Below are 22,794 nucleotides of genomic sequence, written 5' to 3'. Positions count from 1 at the left end.
CCATAATTGTATACCACCTACCCGTGGTTTTTTTTTTTTTCTTTCTTCTTTATACATACTACATCTCATTATCATCCAGTCTATATTAGCAGCAGACACAGTACAGTACGGTAGTCCACGGCTGTAGCTATCTCTGTGTCGGCACTCGGCAGTCCATCCATAATTGTATACCACCTACCCGTGGTTTTTTTTTTCTTTCTTCTTTATACATACTACATCTCATTATCAACCAGTCTATATTAGCAGCAGACACAGTACAGTACGGTAGTCCATGGCTGTAGCTACCTCTGTGTCGGCACTCGGCAGTCCATCCATAATTGTATACCACCTACCCGTGGTTTTTTTTTTTTCTTTCTTCTTTATACATACTACATCTCATTATCATCCAGTCTATATTAGCAGCAGACACAGTACAGTACGGTAGTCGACGGCTGTAGCTATCTCTGTGTCGGCACTCGGCAGTCCATCCATAATTGTATACCACCTACCCGTGGTTTTTTTTTTTCTTTCTTCTTTATACATACTACATCTCATTATCAACCAGTCTATATTAGCAGCAGACACAGTACAGTACGGTAGTCCACGGCTGTAGCTACCTCTGTGTCGGCACTCGGCAGTCCATCCATAATTGTATACTAGTATCCATCCATCTCCATTGTTTACCTGAGGTGCCTTTTAGTTGTGCCTATTAAAATATGGAGAACAAAAATGTTGAGGTTCCAAAATTAGGGAAAGATCAAGATCCACTTCCACCTCGTGCTGAAGCTGCTGCCACTAGTCATGGCCGAGACGATGAAATGCCAGCAACGTCGTCTGCCAAGGCCGATGCCCAATGTCATAGTACAGAGCATGTCAAATCCAAAACACCAAATATCAGTAAAAAAAGGACTCCAAAACCTAAAATAAAATTGTCGGAGGAGAAGCGTAAACTTGCCAATATGCCATTTACCACACGGAGTGGCAAGGAACGGCTGAGGCCCTGGCCTATGTTCATGGCTAGTGGTTCAGCTTCACATGAGGATGGAAGCACTCAGCCTCTCGCTAGAAAACTGAAAAGACTCAAGCTGGCAAAAGCACCGCAAAGAACTGTGCGTTCTTCGAAATCCCAAATCCACAAGGAGAGTCCAATTGTGTCGGTTGCGATGCCTGACCTTCCCAACACTGGACGTGAAGAGCATGCGCCTTCCACCATTTGCACGCCCCCTGCAAGTGCTGGAAGGAGCACCCGCAGTCCAGTTCCTGATAGTCAGATTGAAGATGTCAGTGTTGAAGTACACCAGGATGAGGAGGATATTGTTATGATACCAGTACGTCTGACCAGAGGTGATCTTATGACGGAGGTCAGAGTACTGGAATGGAATGCTGGTTATGGGAGCAGGATAGCCTAGTAACCCCTGGCGCCCTAACTCCGTTGTCTCGCCCGTGTTATCAGAAATCCCCTGCGAGACTATGGTTGCTTGAGCCCATGGCAGCCGCGTTTGAAGGGCGGATTATGTCTGCCCAACTCCGATGCCCCCTCAGGTCTTAATGGGAGACAAAGGGAAATCCGAGACAGGGTGATAACAAGGGGCCCTCTGACTAAGCAACCAGGCCAGGGGCTACAAGCTAACTAACTTAAACCAGAAGTATGTGCGGACAAACCGCCAGGGAAAAGGACAACCAAAAATCCACGAATCCGTTACTCCTATCCAGCACCGCTGGATACCAGAGTGGATTTGTGGGAGCGGAATCCTCCGCAAAAGCTCCGAAACACAATATAACCAAATAATAAATAGTAAGCGGTCAAGCCGCAACACACGGCTACGCCGCGACTCACGAACACCACAGGATGTTAAAGGTGCTCGGTCAGGACTCCAGGAAAAGATGACAACTTCCGAGTATTGGACCACTGAGGACAAGAACGACCGGATAGACAGGACTGGAAAACTCTCTGCAACAGACACAGCAAACAGGAAGCTATTACCGGCGTCTGTGAGAAGTCCAGAGAGTGCTTTTAACTGGGAGCTCTCCAATCAGGAGCCAGACAGGGTAATTAACAATCATGCCGTGCAGCTGCATGCTGCACGGCCAGGATACCAATGAGGTGATTAATCTAGACCCAGCAACGGGGAACGCGGTCCGACAGTGGCGTCCCCGTTGCTAGGGTCTGAGCGGCTCCGTGCGCCCGGCGTCTAGCGTTGCTAGGGAGCCGGCGGCTGTCCGCATGCGGCGTCCCTAGTTGCTAGGCGCCGGGCCGCACTGACGGGCGGACCCTCGGCGCCTAACAGTACCCCCCCCTTGAGGAGGGGTCAAGGAACCCCTAAGGCCAGGTTTCTGAGGAAATTCTCGAAAAAATGCCTTTTTGAGCCTCGGGGCATGGAGATCCTCATCCAGGACCCAAGACCTTTCTTCTGGACCATAACCTCTCCAATGTACCAAAAAATAAAGCCGACCCCGGGACAACTTGGAATCGAGAACCTTCTCCACCAAGAACTCCTGCTGACCCTGTACATCTATTGGTGATTTCCCCTGAGAGATCTTCTGAGGAAATCTACTGGAAGAAACGTATGGTTTCAACAGGGAGCAATGGAAAGTATTTCCGATCCGGAGAGTTCTTGGTAAACGTAACCGGAAAGCAACTGGATTGATTTTTTTTATAATATGAAATGGTCCAATAAATTTAGGGCCCAATCTGGCTGAGGTTTGTCGAAGTCTAATGTTGCGAGTCGACAACCACACCCTATCTCCAACTTTAAAAGTGCACGGCCGCCGGAGCCTATCAGAAAAATTTTTCTCCCGAAATGCCGCTTTTCTGAGAGCAAGGTGCACTTTTCTCCAAATGAGTCTGAGATGAGCGGTCAAGGTCAGTGAGGAGACAGAGGAATGTTGAAAAAAGGAATTAGCTCTGGGGTGAAAACCAAAAACTGTAAAAAATGGAGACACATTGGTGGAGGAATGACAGGCATTGTTGTAAGCAAACTCCGCCAACGGAAGAAACTCGGACCAGTCATTTTGGAGTTTGGCCGAGTACAAACGCAAATATTGTTTTAATGATTGATTAACTCGCTCAGTCTGCCCGTTGGATTGGGGATGGTAGCCAGACGTTAAAGACAATTTCATCTTTAAAGAGGCACAAAAAGACTTCCAAAATTGTGCAATGAATTGTGGACCCCGATCAGAAACAATATCAGTGGGTAACCCATGGAGTCTGAAAACATGGCGGAGGAACAAAACTGCCAATCCCTGGGCAGAAGGCAATCGGGGAAGAGCAATGAAATGGGCCATCTTGCTAAAACGGTCAACTACCACCCATATGACTCGGCATCCGGCTGACAGAGGGAGGTCCACCACAAAATCCATGGAAATATGAGACCATGGCCTGAGAGAAACATTCAAGGGCATAAGTTGACCGATAGGCAAGGAACGGGGAACTTTATGCTGTGCACAGACCTGACACGAAAAAACAAACTCCTTAATGTCTTTGGAAAGACCAGGCCACCATACTGAGCGGGAGACTAATTCCAAAGTCTTAGCGATCCCCGGATGCCCGGCAACTTTGCTATCATGAAACTCCGTCAAAACAGTTGCTCTCAAAAACTCAGGGACATAAAGACGACCAGCAGGAGTATTTCCAGGAGCTTGATGTTGAAGCTGCTTTAACTGGGTAAATAAATCTTGTGTGAGGCCTGCCCGAATGACTGAAGATGGAAGTATGGGAGTAACAGGACTGTTATCATGAACTGGAAGAAAACTGCGTGACAGGGCATCCGCCTTGGCATTCTTGGAACCTGGCCTGAAGGTGATAATAAACTTGAAACAAGTAAAAAATAAAGCCCAACGAGCTTGCCGGGCATTCAGCCGTTTAGCTGATTCAATGTACTGAAGATTTTTGTGATCAGTCAAAACTGAAATGGTATGTGTTGCTCCCTCAAGCCAATGCCTCCACTCCTCGAAAGCCCATTTAATAGCCAGTAATTCCCGGTTACCAACATCGTAGTTGGATTCAGCAGATGAGAATTTCCTGGACATAAAGGCACAAGGATGTAATTCAAGAGAATCCGGATCCTTCTGAGATAGGATAGCCCCTACTCCAACCTCCGAGGCATCAACCTCAACAATGAAAGGCAATTCTGGGTTGGGATGTCTGAGGACCGGGGCTGAGACAAAGGCTTGTTTCAAGGCCTGAAAAGATAACTCAGCTTCACGTGACCAGTTGGTTGGATCCTCTCCCTTCTTAGTCAGTGCCACAATGGGAGCAACTAGGTCGGAGAAAGAGTGAATAAATCTTCTATAATAATTCGCAAACCCTAAAAAGCGCTGAATTGCTTTTAAGTTGGTGGGTTGCGCCCAACTAAGGATGGCTTGGAGCTTCTTCGGTTCCATACAGAATCCCCGAGGGGAAATAATGTACCCAAAAAAGGATACCTCTGTGACATGAAATTCACACTTCTCCAGCTTGGCATATAGGTGATTTTCACGTAATTTTTTTAGAACCTGACGCACCTGGGTAACGTGTTGTTCAATAGAGTCAGAATATATCAAGATATCGTCTAAATAGACTACTACGAATCTTCCAAGAAAATCACGGAGCACATCGTTAATGAGATCCTGGAAAACTGCCGGAGCGTTAGACAGGCCGAATGGCATAACCAGATACTCATAGTGACCCGACTGAGTACTGAATGCCGTTTTCCACTCATCCCCTGACTTGATTCGGATGAGGTTATATGCTCCTCTCAGGTCAATCTTAGAAAAAATCACAGCCGAACGTAGCTGATCAAAGAGGACAGAAATCAGCGGCAAAGGGTAAGTATTTTTTACTGAGATTTTATTCAAGGCTCTAAAGTCAATGCAAGGTCTGAGTGATCCATCCTTCTTCTCCACAAAGAAGAAGCCTGCACTTAAAGGGGATTTAGACGGCCTGATAAATCCTTTCCCTAGGCTTTCTTTAACATATTCATTCATGGCCACAGTTTCTGGTCCGGACAATGCATATAACCTTCCCTTAGGCAAAGTGGCACCAGGAATTAGCTCAATAGCACAATCATAAGGCCGATGGGGAGGCAGAATGTCCGCATTGCCCTTGGAAAATACATCAACAAAATCCTGGTATTCCACAGGAATGGGTGCGGGAATGACAGCAGCTATTCTGATGGGAAGCGTAATACATTCCTTATTACAGATGGTACCCCACTGTGAGATCTCCCCCGACTGCCAATCAATGATGGGATTATGAAAGGCCAGCCAAGGGTGACCCAGAACCACTGGAACTGCTGGGCAATGGGTAAGGAAAAATTCAATTTTTTCGGAATGAAGAGCTCCTACCGAAAATAGTACAGGAGGTGTACAGAGAGAAATAACCCCATTGGACAAGGGACTCCCATCTAAACCATGCATGGTGATACACCTACCCAAGGCTAACTGAGGAATACCTAAGGCCTTGGCCCACGTTAAGTCCATAAAGTTCCCTGCAGCTCCACTGTCAACAAAAGCCGACACCGAGGAACAGAGGCTGCCAAAGGAAACTTTAGCTGGGACTAACAGTGAATTATTTGAGGAGATAAGCTGCAGACCAAAGTGAACCCCCTCACAATTCACTTGGTCGAGGCGTTTCCCGACTTGTTCGGACAACTACGGGCAAAATGTCCCTTACTCCCACAGTACAAACAAAGACCAGAATTTTGCCTTCTGGTTCTTTCTTCAGGAGACAGCTTGGAGAGACCTATCTGCATGGGCTCCTCTATGTCCACAGGAATGGAAAAAACACCAGGAGTAGACCCGACAGATGCTCCTTTTTCAGCCGTCCGCTCTCTGAGACGACGATCAATCTTAATAGAAAGCTCCATGAGTTTATCAAGAGTCTCAGGAGCGGGATACTGAAGGAGACTGTCTTTTATAGACTCAGATAAGCCGAGGCGAAACTGACTGCGCAGGGCTGGGTCATTCCATCCACAGTCGTTCGACCAACGGCGAAACTCCGTACAATAAATCTCTGCGGGATTCTTACCCTGTCTGAGAGCACGCAAATGACTCTCGGCGGATGCCTCTCTATCAGGGTCATCATACAATAGCCCTAAAGACCCCAGAAAGGCGTCTACAGACAACAATGCCGGATCGTCAGTTCTTAAACCAAAAGCCCAGGTCTGGGGATCCCCCTGAAGTAAAGAAATAATAATTCCGACCCGCTGAGATTCCGTACCTGAGGAGACTGGTCTTAAACGAAAATAAAGTTTACAAGACTCTTTAAAATTAAAAAACTGCTTTCTATCCCCAGAAAAACGGTCAGGCAAATGCATTTTTGGTTCAGGAACGACCCTCGGGGAAGTCCGTAACAGATCTTCCTGTGACCTCACCCGAAGGGATAGATCCTGAACCATCTGAGTAAGTTCTTGAATCTGACTAACTAGAAGCTGGCCAGGATTTGGCCCTACACCAGTGGGATTCATGAGGCCGACAAATCTTCCAAACTGAAATAAGGGAAAAAATCAAACCCTGTTTAATTTTAAATTTTAGTCTGGCCGGTAATAATGTTATGATACCAGTACGTCTGACCAGAGGTGATCTTATGACGGAGGTCAGAGTACTGGAATGGAATGCTGGTTACGGGAGCAGGATAGCCTAGTAACCCCTGGCGCCCTAACTCCGTTGTCTCGCCCGTGTTATCAGAAATCCCCTGCGAGACTATGGTTGCTTGAGCCCATGGCAGCCGCGTTTGAAGGGCGGATTATGTCTGCCCAACTCCGATGCCCCCTCAGGTCTTAATGGGAGACAAAGGGAAATCCGAGACAGGGTGATAACAAGGGGCCCTCTGACTAAGCAACCAGGCCAGGGGCTACAAGCTAACTAACTTAAACCAGAAGTATGTGCGGACAAACCGCCAGGGAAAAGGACAACCAAAAATCCACGAATCCGTTACTCCTATCCAGCACCGCTGGATACCAGAGTGGATTTGTGGGAGCGGAATCCTCCGCAAAAGCTCCGAAACACAATATAACCAAATAATAAATAGTAAGCGGTCAAGCCGCAACACACGGCTACGCCGCGACTCACGAACACCACAGGATGTTAAAGGTGCTCGGTCAGGACTCCAGGAAAAGATGACAACTTCCGAGTATTGGACCACTGAGGACAAGAACGACCGGATAGACAGGACTGGAAAACTCTCTGCAACAGACACAGCAAACAGGAAGCTATTACCGGCGTCTGTGAGAAGTCCAGAGAGTGCTTTTAACTGGGAGCTCTCCAATCAGGAGCCAGACAGGGTAATTAACAATCATGCCGTGCAGCTGCATGCTGCACGGCCAGGATACCAATGAGGTGATTAATCTAGACCCAGCAACGGGGAACGCGGTCCGACAGTGGCGTCCCCGTTGCTAGGGTCTGAGCGGCTCCGTGCGCCCGGCGTCTAGCGTTGCTAGGGAGCCGGCGGCTGTCCGCATGCGGCGTCCCTAGTTGCTAGGCGCCGGGCCGCACTGACGGGCGGACCCTCGGCGCCTAACAGATATGGGTGTTGCTGGCGCTGGGGAGGAAATTGACCAGGAGGATTCTGATGGTGAGGTGGTTTGTTTAAATCAGGCACCCGGGGAGACACCTGTTGTCCGTGGGAGGAATATGGCCGTTGACATGCCTGGTGAAAATACCAAAAAAATCAGCTCTTCAGTGTGGAGGTATTTCAACAGAAAAGCGGACAACAGGTGTCAAGCCGTGTGTTGCCTTTGTCAAGCTGTAATAAGTAGGGGTAAGGACGTTAACCACCTCGGAACATCCTCCCTTATACGTCACCTGCAGCGCATTCATAATAAGTCAGTGACAAGTTCAAAAACTTTGGGCGACAGCGGAAGCAGTCCACTGACCAGTAAATCCCTTCCTCTTGTAACCAAGCTCACGCAAACCACCCCACCAACTCCCTCAGTGTCAATTTCCTCCTTCCCCAGGAATGCCAATAGTCCTGCAGGCCATGTCACTGGCAATTCTGACGAGTCCTCTCCTGCCTGGGATTCCTCCGATGCATCCTTGCGTGTAACGCCTACTGCTGCTGGCGCTGCTGTTGTTGCTGCTGGGAGTCGATGGTCATCCCAGAGGGGAAGTCGTAAGCCCACTTGTACTACTTCCAGTAAGCAATTGACTGTTCAACAGTCCTTTGCGAGGAAGATGAAATATCACAGCAGTCATCCTGCTGCAAAGCGGATAACTGAGGCCTTGACAACTATGTTGGTGTTAGACGTGCGTCCGGTATCCGCCGTTAGTTCACAGGGAACTAAACAATTTATTGAGGCAGTGTGCCCCCGTTACCAAATACCATCTAGGTTCCACTTCTCTAGGCAGGCGATACCGAGAATGTACACGGACGTCAGAAAAAGACTCACCAGTGTCCTAAAAAATGCAGTTGTACCCAATGTCCACTTAACCACGGACATGTGGACAAGTGGAGCAGGGCAGGGTCAGGACTATATGACTGTGACAGCCCACTGGGTAGATGTATGGACTCCCGCCGCAAGAACAGCAGCGGCGGCACCAGTAGCAGCATCTCGCAAACGCCAACTCTTTCCTAGGCAGGCTACGCTTTGTATCACCGGTTTCCAGAATACGCACACAGCTGAAAACCTCTTACGGCAACTGAGGAAGATCATCGCGGAATGGCTTACCCCAATTGGACTCTCCTGTGGATTTGTGGCATCGGACAACGCCAGCAATATTGTGTGTGCATTAAATATGGGCAAATTCCAGCACGTCCCATGTTTTGCACATACCTTGAATTTGGTGGTGCAGAATTTTTTAAAAAACGACAGGGGCGTGCAAGAGATGCTGTCGGTGGCCAGAAGAATTGCGGGACACTTTCGGCGTACAGGCACCACGTACAGAAGACTGGAGCACCACCAAAAACTACTGAACCTGCCCTGCCATCATCTGAAGCAAGAAGTGGTAACGAGGTGGAATTCAACCCTCTATATGCTTCAGAGGTTGGAGGAGCAGCAAAAGGCCATTCAAGCCTATACAATTGAGCACGATATAGGAGGTGGAATGCACCTGTCTCAAGCGCAGTGGAGAATGATTTCAACGTTGTGCAAGGTTCTGATGCCCTTTGAACTTGCCACACGTGAAGTCAGTTCAGACACTGCCAGCCTGAGTCAGGTCATTCCCCTCATCAGGCTTTTGCAGAAGAAGCTGGAGACATTGAAGGAGGAGCTAACACGGAGCGATTCCGCTAGGCATGTGGGACTTGTGGATGGAGCCCTTAATTCGCTTAACAAGGATTCACGGGTGGTCAATCTGTTGAAATCAGAGCACTACATTTTGGCCACCGTGCTCGATCCTAGATTTAAAGCCTACCTTGGATCTCTCTTTCCGGCAGACACAAGTCTGCTGGGGTTGAAAGACCTGCTGGTGAGAAAATTGTCAAGTCAAGCGGAACGCGACCTGTCAACATCTCCTCCTTCACATTCTCCCGCAACTGGGGGTGCGAGGAAAAGGCTCAGAATTCCGAGCCCACCCGCTGGCGGTGATGCAGGGCAGTCTGGAGCGACTGCTGATGCTGACATCTGGTCCGGACTGAAGGACCTGACAACGATTACGGACATGTCGTCTACTGTCACTGCATATGATTCTCTCAACATTGAAAGAATGGTGGAGGATTATATGAGTGACCGCATCCAAGTAGGCACGTCACACAGTCCGTACTTATACTGGCAGGAAAAAGAGGCAATTTGGAGGCCCTTGCACAAACTGGCTTTATTCTACCTAAGTTGCCCTCCCACAAGTGTGTACTCCGAAAGAGTGTTTAGTGCCGCCGCTCACCTTGTCAGCAATCGGCGTACGAGGTTACATCCAGAAAATGTGGAGAAGATGATGTTCATTAAAATGAATTATAATCAATTCCTCCGCGGAGACATTGACCAGCAGCAATTGCCTCCACAAAGTACACAGGGAGCTGAGATGGTGGATTCCAGTGGGGACGAATTGATAATCTGTGAGGAGGGGGATGTACACGGTGATATATCGGAGGATGATGATGAGGTGGACATCTTGCCTCTGTAGAGCCAGTTTGTGCAAGGAGAGATTAATTGCTTCTTTTTTGGTGGGGGTCCAAACCAACCCGTCATATCAGTCACAGTCGTGTGGCAGACCCTGTCACTGAAATGATGGGTTGGTTAAAGTGTGCATGTCCTGTTTATACAACATAAGGGTGGGTGGGAGGGCCCAAGGACAATTCCATCTTGCACCTCTTTTTTCTTTAATTTTTCTTTGCGTCATGTGCTGTTTGGGGAGGGTTTTTTGGAAGGGACATCCTGCGTGACACTGCAGTGACACTCCTAGATGGGCCCGGTGTTTGTGTCGGCCACTAGGGTCGCTTATCTTACTCACACAGCTACCTCATTGCGCCTCTTTTTTTCTTTGCGTCATGTGCTGTTTGGGGAGGGTTTTTTGGAAGGGACATCCTGCGTGACACTGCAGTGACACTCCTAGATGGGCCCGGTGTTTGTGTCGGCCACTAGGGTCGCTTATCTTACTCACACAGCTACCTCATTGCGCCTCTTTTTTTCTTTGCGTCATGTGCTGTTTGGGGAAGGTTTTTTGGAAGGGACATCCTGCGTGACACTGCAGTGACACTCCTAGATGGGCCCGGTGTTTGTGTCGGCCACTAGGGTCGCTTATCTTACTCACACAGCTACCTCATTGCGCCTCTTTTTTTCTTTGCGTCATGTGCTGTTTGGGGAGGGTTTTTTGGAAGGGACATCCTGCGTGACACTGCAGTGCCACTCCTAGATGGGCCCGGTGTTTGTGTCGGCCACTAGGGTCGCTTATCTTACTCACACAGCTACCTCATTGCGCCTCTTTTTTTCTTTGCGTCATGTGCTGTTTGGGGAGGGTTTTTTGGAAGGGACATCCTGCGTGACACTGCAGTGCCACTCCTAGATGGGCCCGGTGTTTGTGTCGGCCACTAGGGTCGCTTATCTTACTCACACAGCTACCTCATTGCGCCTCTTTTTTTCTTTGCGTCATGTGCTGTTTGGGGAGGGTTTTTTGGAAGGGACATCCTGCGTGACACTGCAGTGACACTCCTAGATGGGCCCGGTGTTTGTGTCGGCCACTAGAGTCGCTTATCTTACTCACACAGCTACCTCATTGCGCCTCTTTTTTTCTTTGCGTCATGTGCTGTTTGGGGAGGGTTTTTTGGAAGGGACATCCTGCGTGACACTGCAGTGACACTCCTAGATGGGCCCGGTGTTTGTGTCGGCCACTAGGGTCGCTTATCTTACTCACACAGCTACCTCATTGCGCCTCTTTTTTTCTTTGCGTCATGTGCTGTTTGGGGAGGGTTTTTTGGAAGGGACATCCTGCGTGACACTGCAGTGCCACTCCTAGATGGGCCAGGTGTTTGTGTCGGCCACTAGGGTCGCTTAGCTTAGTCATCCAGCGACCTCGGTGCAAATTTTAGGACTAAAAATAATATTGTGAGGTGTGAGGTATTCAGAATAGACTGAAAATGAGTGGAAATGGTTTTTGAGGTTAATAATACTTTGGGATCAAAATGACCCCCAAATTCTATGATTTAAGCTGTTTTTTAGTTTTTTTGGAAAAAAACACCCGAATCCAAAACACACCCGAATCCGACAAAAAAAATTCGGTTAGGTTTTGCCAAAACGCGGTCGAACCCAAAACACGGCCGCGGAACCGAAACCAAAACCCGAAAAATTTCCGGCGCTCATCTCTACCGTGGACATCGCCGCGGGACTCCGGAGGGGTGAGTATTCACAAAATGGCTGCACCCATTATAGAAACGCCAGTGGAATTAATGATGAGTCAGTCAGTGAGTGCGTGAGTGAGTGACGGCTTTCGCATATATTTATATATATATATATATATAATGTATATTTCTATGCACTATACGTAGAAAGCAGGGATGTGCGGTGAGGTAAATGGCCGAATGCATACTTTTCACACATTTCCTTGTGAATTGTGTATCCAGGAAATCTAGTTCTCCAAAAACATTCAGTATAGACATCATTACCAGTATAATCATATTTCTATTCTGTATCTCGCAGGCTGCAGTCTGACCAAGTAGAGGGGACGTCTGTGAATATTCCTGACATCAGCACAGCGACGTTCACCCTTCCGTCACTGTCCTCACTGAACATCCCCCTAGATAACGAAGAAGTGCTGGATCTTCGGGCAAGTGTAACATGGCAACACAACTTGTGTGACAACAGGAAATAAGGTTCAAGGGCTAACACAGGGTTCCAGATGTCATGGGAATATCTCAGGCTCCATTCCTTTGTTTAGTCTAATGCCAAATTGTGCATCTGATTTATGTATATCAAAACACAAACATAACGTAGGTGAAACAACATGCCAAACTTCAAACTACTGTCACGTGGACTACATTGAGCTATGGGCTACCTGGTGGTTCTTGGTGATGCTCACGCAATTACCCTTGCCCAGCAATCTTTTAGCCACCTGCAATGCTAGACTTCTCCTATAGCAGCCACCTTTCCACAGTGAATTAGGTCCACCCCGTACTCAGATGCCCCCAGATTTTATGTATGGACAAGGTGACTATTGGAGGCTGGGCAAGAGTAAATTGCAGTACGGTGAGACATTCACTGACACCACCTAGATACTGCTGCACTACACACAGGCAGAGAGAAATAACCAAATGCACAGGTTGGAATATAATCTTAACACAATCAATATGTATATGCAACAATGCACAGGGTGCTATTAGCAAGAAGACTGTATATACATGCAACAATGCACAGGATGGTATAAATAATGAATAAATGCAAAGGCAGATATCTGTGTGGAGTTCCACACAAAACCGAAACACACAGCTAGCTGGATCCGATCAGAAAATCAGTCAGACAGGGTCTCAGAATCACGGGTGTTTCACAGGCTGACAGGTTCTCACTTAGAGCAGGAACTATCACCAGCATCTGAGTCAAGCACAGGAAGAGGATTTAACAGAAGTCTTAACCAATTCCTGCTGAGAATCTATTGGTTAAGTGGGGCCCACATCACACACCCTGTACTCATTGTACTTACTAACCTGCCCATTCTGCAGGGTGATTTCCTGCGCCATTATTCTGGATCCATATTTTTCAGAAGGGAAGGGGCCCATGCGCATCTGCACACAAACTCCCTCCTATCTTATAATGCCTCTAATATATAGACAGAGAGTCATCAGGATACATTGGTAAAATTGACGCATGAATAATGAGGCATATAGCCAACACAAATGAGAATTGTAGTACACACCACTCTATAAAATAATTTTTATGTTGGGGGGAAAGAACAAGCGCAAGAAAAGAGACAAAGGGCCTGATTCATCTTTGTATGTAAAGCGACTGGGCAAAAGCACTGCAGGTGGGGCAGATTTGGGTGGGTTATATTTTTGCTGTGCAGGGTAAATACTGGCTGCTTTTGCATGTAGCCCACAAATGTTAGACTGCTTAATTTTTACACTGCAACTTAGATTTTAGTTTAAACACACCCCACCCAAGTCTGACTCTTTCTGCACATGTTACATCTGCCCCACCTGCAGTGCAACATGATTTTGCCCAGTTGCTTGCTTTTTTGCTTTACTTACAAGCAATTTAGCAATGCCTCCCCCACACAAATTAACTAAAATCCGCTTGCCAGGAGTAGGGCCTCTCTAACAAGCCCAGGCCTGAGTAATTAGTACCTGCTTCCATCAATGAATAAAAGTTGTCGGACATTGTTTAATACCTATAACCATGCAGAAAATTACTCTGAGGATTTTTTGTGTAGTAAAGCTTTTACGAAGCACGGAAATGTTATATGTACAGAGATTGGGCAATATTTGATAGCTACATTATACTTTACAAGTTAGATAGTGATGTAGCGCCACCTAGTGGAATATTAAAGTAAACCAAGAATCAGCCATATAAAAACAGAATATTAATTTGTCACTGCTGAGTAATAGATGCATGGTAGCCTGACTAATATCACTTCTGAGACTTGCATTTGCTCCTATATTTAACTTGTTAAACACTGACCCAGGGTAACTCGGCAGGAATGTCAATGGTTGGTCACCGTTGGTGTGCTGTACTTACTATAAGTACTCAGGGTTGGACTGGCCCACAGGGGTACAGGGGAAACCACCGGTGGGTCCTACTGCCTGGGGCCCACTACCTCCTCTAGGCATCAAGTTTCAGACTGTGCTGTTACTAATCTAGTACATTATCATGCATGCACTACAGTATTTACTGTATATATTTATCTCGGGGACCAACACTTGAAAAATGGTTAAGCAAACCAATGTGGCAGCTGGGCACACCCCCTCTAGAGAGTGGCCACACCCCTAAACATGGGCCTCTACCACTGTATTCCCCCGGTGGGCCCTACATGCCCCAGTCCATACTTACCTACATTTTATTTCTCCTCTCCGGGAGAAGCCCGGAGAGGAGACGCTGCAGGTGTCTTCGGGGAGCGGGGCCGGATTGTGACATCACTAAGCCCCACCCCCACATCGGGGAAATTCCGCGGGAAAGGGCGGGGCTAAAATGACGCGATTTGCGTCATTTTAACCCCTTCTCCACCCGACGGACCCCGCGAATGCGGGAGGTTATCTCTCCAACCTGCTCGCATCACTACGGTGCGAGCAGGATGCGGGAGACCTGCCCACTCTTCCGGGGGTGCGGGGGGCTACCCCAAAAAACGGGAGCCTCCCGCAGCTTCCGGGAGAGTAGGTAAATATGTCCCAGTCCGACACTGTAAGTACTGCATGCTACGTGTTTGCTCTCCGAGGAATCTACCATAACATCAATTATACCTCTATAGATCTGTACCTTTACTGTAGTGCTGATACAGGTTTCATGACATGCGCTCTCTGTTCCAGATGGTGAGTTTCTCAGTGAATCCATTCTCACAGAGTGCCACGTTTGATATCAGCGGATCTGTAGGAGGACTGAGCCTCACCAGCCTGAATGGATCAGTTATCCCCATAAAGAACCTCACGGAATACATAGAGGTGAAAAGTGAAAACCCCTTCTCATCCCTTCCCTTAACTCCCTTCCCTTTGACACATGCAGTGTTAGGAGGGGATACGGTCATTAAGTCGACACAACTTAGGATGACAGTCATTAGGTCGACCACTGAAGGTCGATACGGGCATTAGGTCAACGTGTACTAGGTCAACAGGTCAAAATGTCGACATGACTTTTTTTAAAATGTTTCACTTTTTGGACTTTTTCATACTTTACGTTCCACGTGGACTACAATTGGGAACGGTAACCTGTGCCGAGTGCAGCGGTAGAATTGATGTAGATTGCTCAGATCCGGGATGTGACTGACTGACAACTTTCTTTGGGGACCATTAATCAATGATCACATTTGCAGTGGTGTGATATTAGCAAATATGTTATGATAATTGACAATATCACTGTTATAACACGATTGGCTACTATGGCTTCCTACACATCTAATTACTTTGTACCATGAAATTATGTGTAAGAGACACAGTGAAAGGAACCGGCTAGATTTTCATAGGAGTATAAAGTTCTGATGATCTGCTTATTGGCATCACCTCTGACCTTATAGTGTTTATATGTATTACAGTGGCTAAGACAATGTAGGCAGGGGCATAACTAGAAATTTTTCTCCCCCAAGCCAAAACATTCTCTGGCGGCCCCCCCCCCCCCCCCATAATTGCCACTAGTAAAGTGATGAATCTGCGCTTGCAGCAAAAAAGGGCGTGGCCTTACTGGAATGGGTGTGGCTTTGTATAAAGGGGCGTGGCATTGCAGGAAAAGACTACCTTATACTCCAGTTTTGCAACCTGCACGCCCAGACGTTGGCCACCACAGGAAAAAAAATAATCCTGATTCATGCCCCTTATATTATTTGTCATTTTTCCTCCGTATAGTAATGCCCAGTATACATTATGCCACATACTGCAATGGCCCATAGACAGTATGCCACACACAATAATGCCCCTGACACATTATGCCACACACCGTAATGCCTGTGACACATTATGACACACACCGCATTGCCCCTTATACATTATGGCACACACTGCAATGCCCCTGATACATTATACCACATACCACAATGCCTGTGATATAGTATACCCAGTGCCGTTTCTAGCGGCGGGCGAGCCGTGCAACCGCACGGGGCGCCCGCTGCGGCACTTTGCAGGTCCTTTTCCCCCTCCTCCCCCTTCCCGAGTACTCCTGTTCGGGGGGGCGGAGTTTCGAGCAATGACGCGATTGCGTCGTGACGTCACAACGCAATCGCGTCATTCCGTGAAACTCTGCCCCCCGAACAGGAGTACCGATGACAAGAGGAGGGGAAGCCAGCTGGAAGGAGGAGGCAGCCTGGCGCGGGCCGAAGAGCGGGAAGAGCCTCTTCATACTGTATGTAAGTATTCTCTCTCTCTCTCCACCCCTCCCTCTCCCCCCACTTGACACTTGCCTGCTGTACTGTGTAAAATGGGGACACTTGCCTGCCGTACTGTGTAAAATGGGGACACTTGCCTACACTACTGTGTAAAATGGGGACACTTGCCTGCAATACTGTGTAAAATGGGGACACTTGCCTGCAATACTGTGTAAAAATGGGGACACTTGCCTGCAATACTGTGTAAAAATGGGGACACTTGCCTGCAATACTGTTTAAAATGGGGACTATTGCCTGCCGTACTGTGTAAAATGGGGACACCTGCCTGCCGCAATGTGTAAAATGGGGACTCGTGCCTGCATACTGTGTAAAATGGGGACTCTTGCCTGCCGTACTGTATAAAATGGGGACACGTGCCTGCTGTAATGTGTAAAATGGGGACTCTTGCCTGCCGTACTGTGTAAAATGGGGACACTTGCCTGCCGTACTGTGTAAAATGGGGACACGTGCCTGCCATACTGTGTAAAATGGGGACACTTGCCTGCAATACTGTGTAAAATGGGGACACGTGCCTGCCGCAATGTGTAAAATGGGAACGCGTGCCTGCCGCAATGTGTAAAATGGGAACACGTGCCTGCCGCAATGTGTAAAATGGGGACACGTGCCTGCCGCAATGTGTAAAATGGAGACTTTTTTTTCCTGTGGTGGCCGTGATGATGAGATCAGATAAGGCCACGCCCATTTTAATGAGGCCACACACCCTTGCCGGGAGCGCACGCGCTTGCTTTTTCTATCTATGGGGGGGGGGGGCGCATATATATATTTTTCATGTCAATGGGGGGGGGCGCATTTTGAAATCTTGCACTGGGAGCCAAATTGGCTAGAAACAGCCCTGAGTATGCCACACACCGTAATGCCTGTGACACACACCGCAATGCCCCTGAGACATTATACCACATACCACAATGCCCGTGATATAGTATGCCACACATTGTAATGCCTGTGACACATAATACGACATACCGCAATGTCCATGATACATTATGCCACACACCGCAAAGCCCATTACACATTTAGCCCTACAGTAAGACTTCTAATTACTTTTAAATTATCTGCTCGTTGCCAGGGGTTTCATGCTCTTGGTTCCATGCTCGTTGCCAGGGGTTTCATGCTCAGGGTGTCATGCTCGTTGCTAGGGGGTAATGCTTGTTGCCAGGGATTTCATGAGCTGGGTGTTGTGCTTGTTACCAGGGAATAATGCTTGTTGCTAGGGCTGTGCTCCCAGTGCCACATATGCCCCCAGTGCCAGATATTCCCCCACAGTGCCAGATAAAAATATACCCCCATAGTGCCAGAAACACATATGCCCCCAATGCCCCATATGTCCCCCCAGTGCCTACTATACATATGCCCCCAGTGCCAAATATGCCCCCCCAGTGCCAGGTACACACCCATCCCCCGCTGCTGTGCTGGAAGGAGGGTACAGTCTGTGAGTCCGGGAAGGAGCCGGAGGGTACAGCGCACACCTCTCCGGGTCTGTCCTGTGTCTCCAGCAGCGTGTCTGTCAAATGAAGTGCCGGTTCGTGAGCCAATCAGAGCTCACGTACCGGCAGCTGTAGCTCCTGATTGGCTGCCGGTCCGCGAGCTCTGATTGGCTCACGAACCGGCACTTCATTTGACAGACACGCCGCCGCCACCGCCGGAGACCCAGGTAGGACACAGGAGAGGCTCGCGCTGTACCCTCCGGCTCCTTCCCGAACTCACGGCAGCAATCAGTGGCGGCGCCCCCGCACCCCTGCACCTCCAATCCTCTGCAGTGGCTGCGGGGGTGGTAGTTACGCCACTGAATTTAAGCTTACATGTCCCTGTATTTAGTAAATGAGGATGTATATTTTTCTCTATTCCCAAAATGATTTGGATTTAGGGCCTAATTCAGACCTGATCGCTCGCTAGGGTTTTTTTGCAGCGCTGCGAACAGATAGTCGCCGCCAATATGGGAGTATATTATAGCTTTGCAAGTGTGTGAACGCCTGTGTAGCAGAGCTGTACCAACAAATCTTATGCAGTCTCTGCACACAGTGGTGTCCAGAGAGGGGGGAGAGGGTACAAATTACCCGGGCCCAGGTCTGATGGAGGGGCCCAGTGAGGGTCCTGTGGGTGCCCCGAGCTATCTCCCCCTTAACTGGCAGCAGCAGCTACAGCTCTTCTCCTAAGCCCAGCACACGCTGCTGACTGCTGGGCTGGAGTGTGGCCATGGTGGTGCTTAAAATACAATGTTTTCAGCAAAGAACTGCTGCGTGCAAACGGGTCGGAATGACCCCCATGGTTTTGCCCAACTGCTAACAAATTTGCTGCTGCGATCAACTCTGAATTACCCCCTATATGTCATGGCTGGCACTTTGTCCACAATACTGTGCAATTTCCGGGTGCCCTTAGTGGGATGACAGGAAGTATAAGCAGAAATACTGTGGCACTCTCGGGACTTACTAATGTAGTTATATATCTGGTGATGACCACTAATGTGCAAGTCAACATTTCAGTTTATTCAACTTTAATCATAGTAAGTCCTGAAAGTAGTGTGGCATTTCTGCATATACTATATGATGCTCCTGTGAGTGGGTGCTTCTCGTGTGCTAGACATGCCCCCAAAGTGGTGCAGCCATGTAACTAACAGGGTGTAGCCACACCCTCTGCAGGGGGGGGCCCTGGGAAGTTACTGTACCGGGGCCCAGGATTTCTCTTGGCAGCCCCTTCTTCACAGCCCAGGACTTATTCAGCCGCTGCGATCACTTCAGCCTGTTCAGGACTGGAATTGACGTCAGGAACCCTCCCTGCAAACGTTTGGACACGCCTGCGTTTTTCCAACCATCCCCTGAAAACGGTCAGTTGACACCCACAAACGCCCTCTTCCTGTCAATGTCTTTGCGATCGGCTGTGCGAATGGATTCTTCGTAAAACCCATTGCACAGCAATGCTCCGCTTTGTACCCGTGTGACACGTCTGCGCATTGCGGTGCATATGCATGCGCAGTTCTGACCTGATCGCAGCGCTGCAAAAAATGATAGCAAGGGATCAGGTCTGAATTACCCCCCATGAGCATTGCAGAGGGGGACAGATGTAACATGTGCAGAGAGAGTTAGATTTGGGTGGGGTGTGTTCAAACTGAAATCTAAATTGCACTGTACCAATAAAGTAGCCAGTATTTACCCTGCACAGAAACAATATAACCCACCCAAATCTAACTCTCTCTGCACGTTATATCTGCCCGCCGACCCCCCCCCCCTTACCCGCCCCCTGCAGTGCACATGGTTTTGCCCACTAGCTAACAAATTTGCTGCTACGATCAGGTCTAAATTACCCCCTTAATGTTAGTAGGTATTTAGAATATTTTCTATGCGTTCCTCAGTTTGTTTGGATTTCATTTTCTCGGGTATATTGACTATAGGGCCTTATTCAGGTTTGTTAGCAAACCAAAAAAGCAAGCAATTGGGCAAAACTATGTGCATGTGGGGCAGATGTAACATGTGCAGAGAGAGTTAGATTTGGGTGTGGTGTGTTCAAACTGAAATCTAAATTGCAGTGTAGAAATTAAGCAGTCAGTATATACCCTGCACAGAAACAATATAACCCACCCAAATCCAACTCTCTCTGCACAGGTTACATCTGCTGAACCTGCAGTGCACATGGTTTTGTCCAGTTGCTTGCTTTTTTGGTTTACTAACAAACCTGAATAACCCCCATAGCGCACCCTACTTTATTAATGTCATTATTGCAATGTGCCCCGACTACTAGTGGGCTCAGAGCCACCTGATATTGTGCCGCTGACCCTGGGGGACGCTATAAAAGGGTGCTCACGGACGGGTGGATATATGAGTGCACCTATCACTTGACAGACAGGTTTGGCAAGTTTATCTGCCCTCCGTCAGTCTGCCTAAGCAATAGATTGGATTTGTGGAAAGAGTGCATAGGACCAGGGAACAGTGGTTTCAGTGTATTGTTTTATACAGAAATACAATCAGTTTTTATTAAAGTTATTAAGAAACTTTGACAAAAAGGTACAGGAATATTACAATGCATCGACATATAACGTAGAATGACAAGCAACAATAGACTGTATACAGTATATGTAAAATCGTACATGAAGCCATTCAATCAAGAGGAGACAGGAACAAATCTAGACATACATTGTGTTCAGTAAAGCAGTGTCACCGATTAAATGGAAGCGGTCACAGCAGAATAACAAAGGCCCTCATTCCGAGTTGATCGCTAGCTGCTTTCGGTCGCAGCGCGGCGGTTAGGTGAAAAAGCGTCATTTCTGCGCATGCGTACGGGCCGCAGTACGCATGCGCGAAGTACTTTCACACAAAACTATGCAGTTTTACACAAGGTCAAGCAACGCTTTTCTGACGCTCTGTTGATCGGTGAGTGATTGACAGGAAGTGGGTGTTTCTGGGTGGTAACTGGCCGTTTTCAGGGAGTGTGCTAAAAAACGCAAGTGTGACAGGTAAAAACGCAGGCGTGCCTGGGGAAACGGGGGAGTGGCTGGCCGAACGGGAGAGTGGCTGGCAGGGCGTGTTTGTGACGTCAAAGCAGGAACTAAACTGTCTGCAGTGATCGCAAGGTAGGAGTAGGTTTGGAGCTGCTCAGAAACTGCACTTCTGCTAAGCTAAGATAAACTCCCAGAAGGCGGCGGCTTAGCGTTTGCAATTCTGCTAAGCTAAGATACACTCCCAGAGGGCGGTGGCCTAGCGTGTGCGATGCTGCTAAAAGCAGCTAGAGAGCGATCAACTCAGAACGAGGGCCAAAGTTTCAAATTTTATCCATAAAATAAAACTATAAATCCTAGTAACCCAATCAAAAAATAAAAATAACGAAAGGAAGCAAGAAGAAGACAGTTAATAAAAATAGAAGAAGACTAGTGAAAAGAGAAGAAGAAGAAAGTCAGATTAGAGCCAGAAATTATGAACTTGCAGTGGGGGTTGAAAGAAAGAAATCGGGAAACCCTGAAAAACGGGTGTAAGACATCAAACATTTTAAATCTGTCCTAATTCTATTTGTGTGTTCATTGCTATTTGTGTCTGTGTAACATAACGTCTCCATACTGATGTATTATCACAGATAATATTACCCAGGAATTCCACGGCTGACGGAGAGAAAAGCCTTTTGTCCCTGGCTAATTTCACGTCCCTCCTGGTAAATGTAACATCGGCCAGCATGCCTCTTGTTATTCATCTGGAACTCAGCGAGGACATACCCCTGGCCCTGTACCTTGGGTACGAGTATCATCCAAACCAGACAAACTATGACATTGATGTTCATCTGTCTAAAGGACAATACTCTGGAGGTGAGAGTACATATATTGCTCTGTTACACAAAGGGGGCGACCCGGCACCGGTCTGAAAATAGTTTTTGATTACAGAAAAACCAAATTTGGACAATTTTCAAGTAAAATCTTTAATATAATGTCCAGTTTGGGGGTGCGCCCAGAGCCAGTGACATATGCATAAACAAAAGGGAGAAAGAAGAAGGCTCTTGTGTGGGCGCACTCATTAATGGTAGTTAAATAACTAGAATGAATAACACTAGGTTGATTAGTCAGCAGATAAAACAAAATTTATTTGGAAATATTAAGAATATAATTGCCCCTGGTTGAGGAGATGTGAATGATCCCTGATAAAAATGTTCTGGTCCTGCCTCAGGAAATGAGATGGAGAGGGGTAGAGACACTGCAAGTCATAAACCCTTTCTCACCCGGCCAGTACAGATGATCTGTATTAATGAGATCAATACAGTCAATTGATTTTAGATTCTGTCATAATCCTAATGAAGGAATAACAGCTGTTATGGCAATAAGTAATAATAGAAACAAATCAAAGGATATACCAGGGTAAAGAAAAAAAAGGATAGGAACAAATGGTGATGCTGCTGTTGGAGTCACATACCACACATCATATGCAATGATTGATGTTCTACAACACTGAGTATTCCCTGTGAGTCTCCACCTCAGGTACTAACTCAGCCCACACTGTTTCGCTTCCAAGATCGGACGAGATCGGGCATTAGCAGTGTGGTTTGATAGTAGAAGGATTTGGTCAGACGTCCAATGAGAGTGCACCTATATAGGGGGGGATAATTAGCTGGGTCTTATAGATATAGTGTGGATCTGCTTTTTGTGTTAGACAGGAGACATCAAGTCCCACACCGGTGGTATTGTGTCCCTGGATCACAAATGAGAGTCCACGAAAAAGGAAGATATATAGATTTATGAAAAAAACGAAGATATATAGATTTATGAAAAAAACCCTAAAAAGGATAATGGAGATCAATTAGGCTGTAGTTATTAGGAACGGGTGATAAAAATTACCCGTCCGTATAGATACAAATGGATAAAGAAACACGGATCAAGAAATTTTTTTATATATATGTGTACATTGGTACTGGTGTAAGGAACAGAAA

The 22,794-nt window shown here is 47.4% G+C and overlaps 1 protein-coding gene across 1 annotated transcript in view; it reads left to right on the top strand.

Moving 5' to 3' along the window:
* The window catches only part of LOC134968785 (polycystin-1-like protein 2), a 206,213-nt gene that overhangs the window by 87,030 nt on the left and 96,389 nt on the right, over positions 1-22,794 (top strand). The window contains exons 17-19 of the mRNA XM_063944269.1: positions 12,024-12,150; positions 14,837-14,968; positions 21,457-21,682. Of these exons, the coding sequence (XP_063800339.1) occupies positions 12,024-12,150; positions 14,837-14,968; positions 21,457-21,682 (485 nt within the window). The remainder of the gene's footprint in view (positions 1-12,023; positions 12,151-14,836; positions 14,969-21,456; positions 21,683-22,794) is intronic.

The sequence above is a fragment of the Pseudophryne corroboree genome, chromosome 11 (genome assembly GCF_028390025.1).
Source record: "Pseudophryne corroboree isolate aPseCor3 chromosome 11, aPseCor3.hap2, whole genome shotgun sequence".
In the NCBI taxonomy this organism is placed as follows: domain Eukaryota; kingdom Metazoa; phylum Chordata; class Amphibia; order Anura; family Myobatrachidae; genus Pseudophryne; species Pseudophryne corroboree.
The sequence above is the reverse complement of the archived record's forward strand: the minus strand, read 5'-3'. Positions and strand labels throughout refer to the sequence as shown.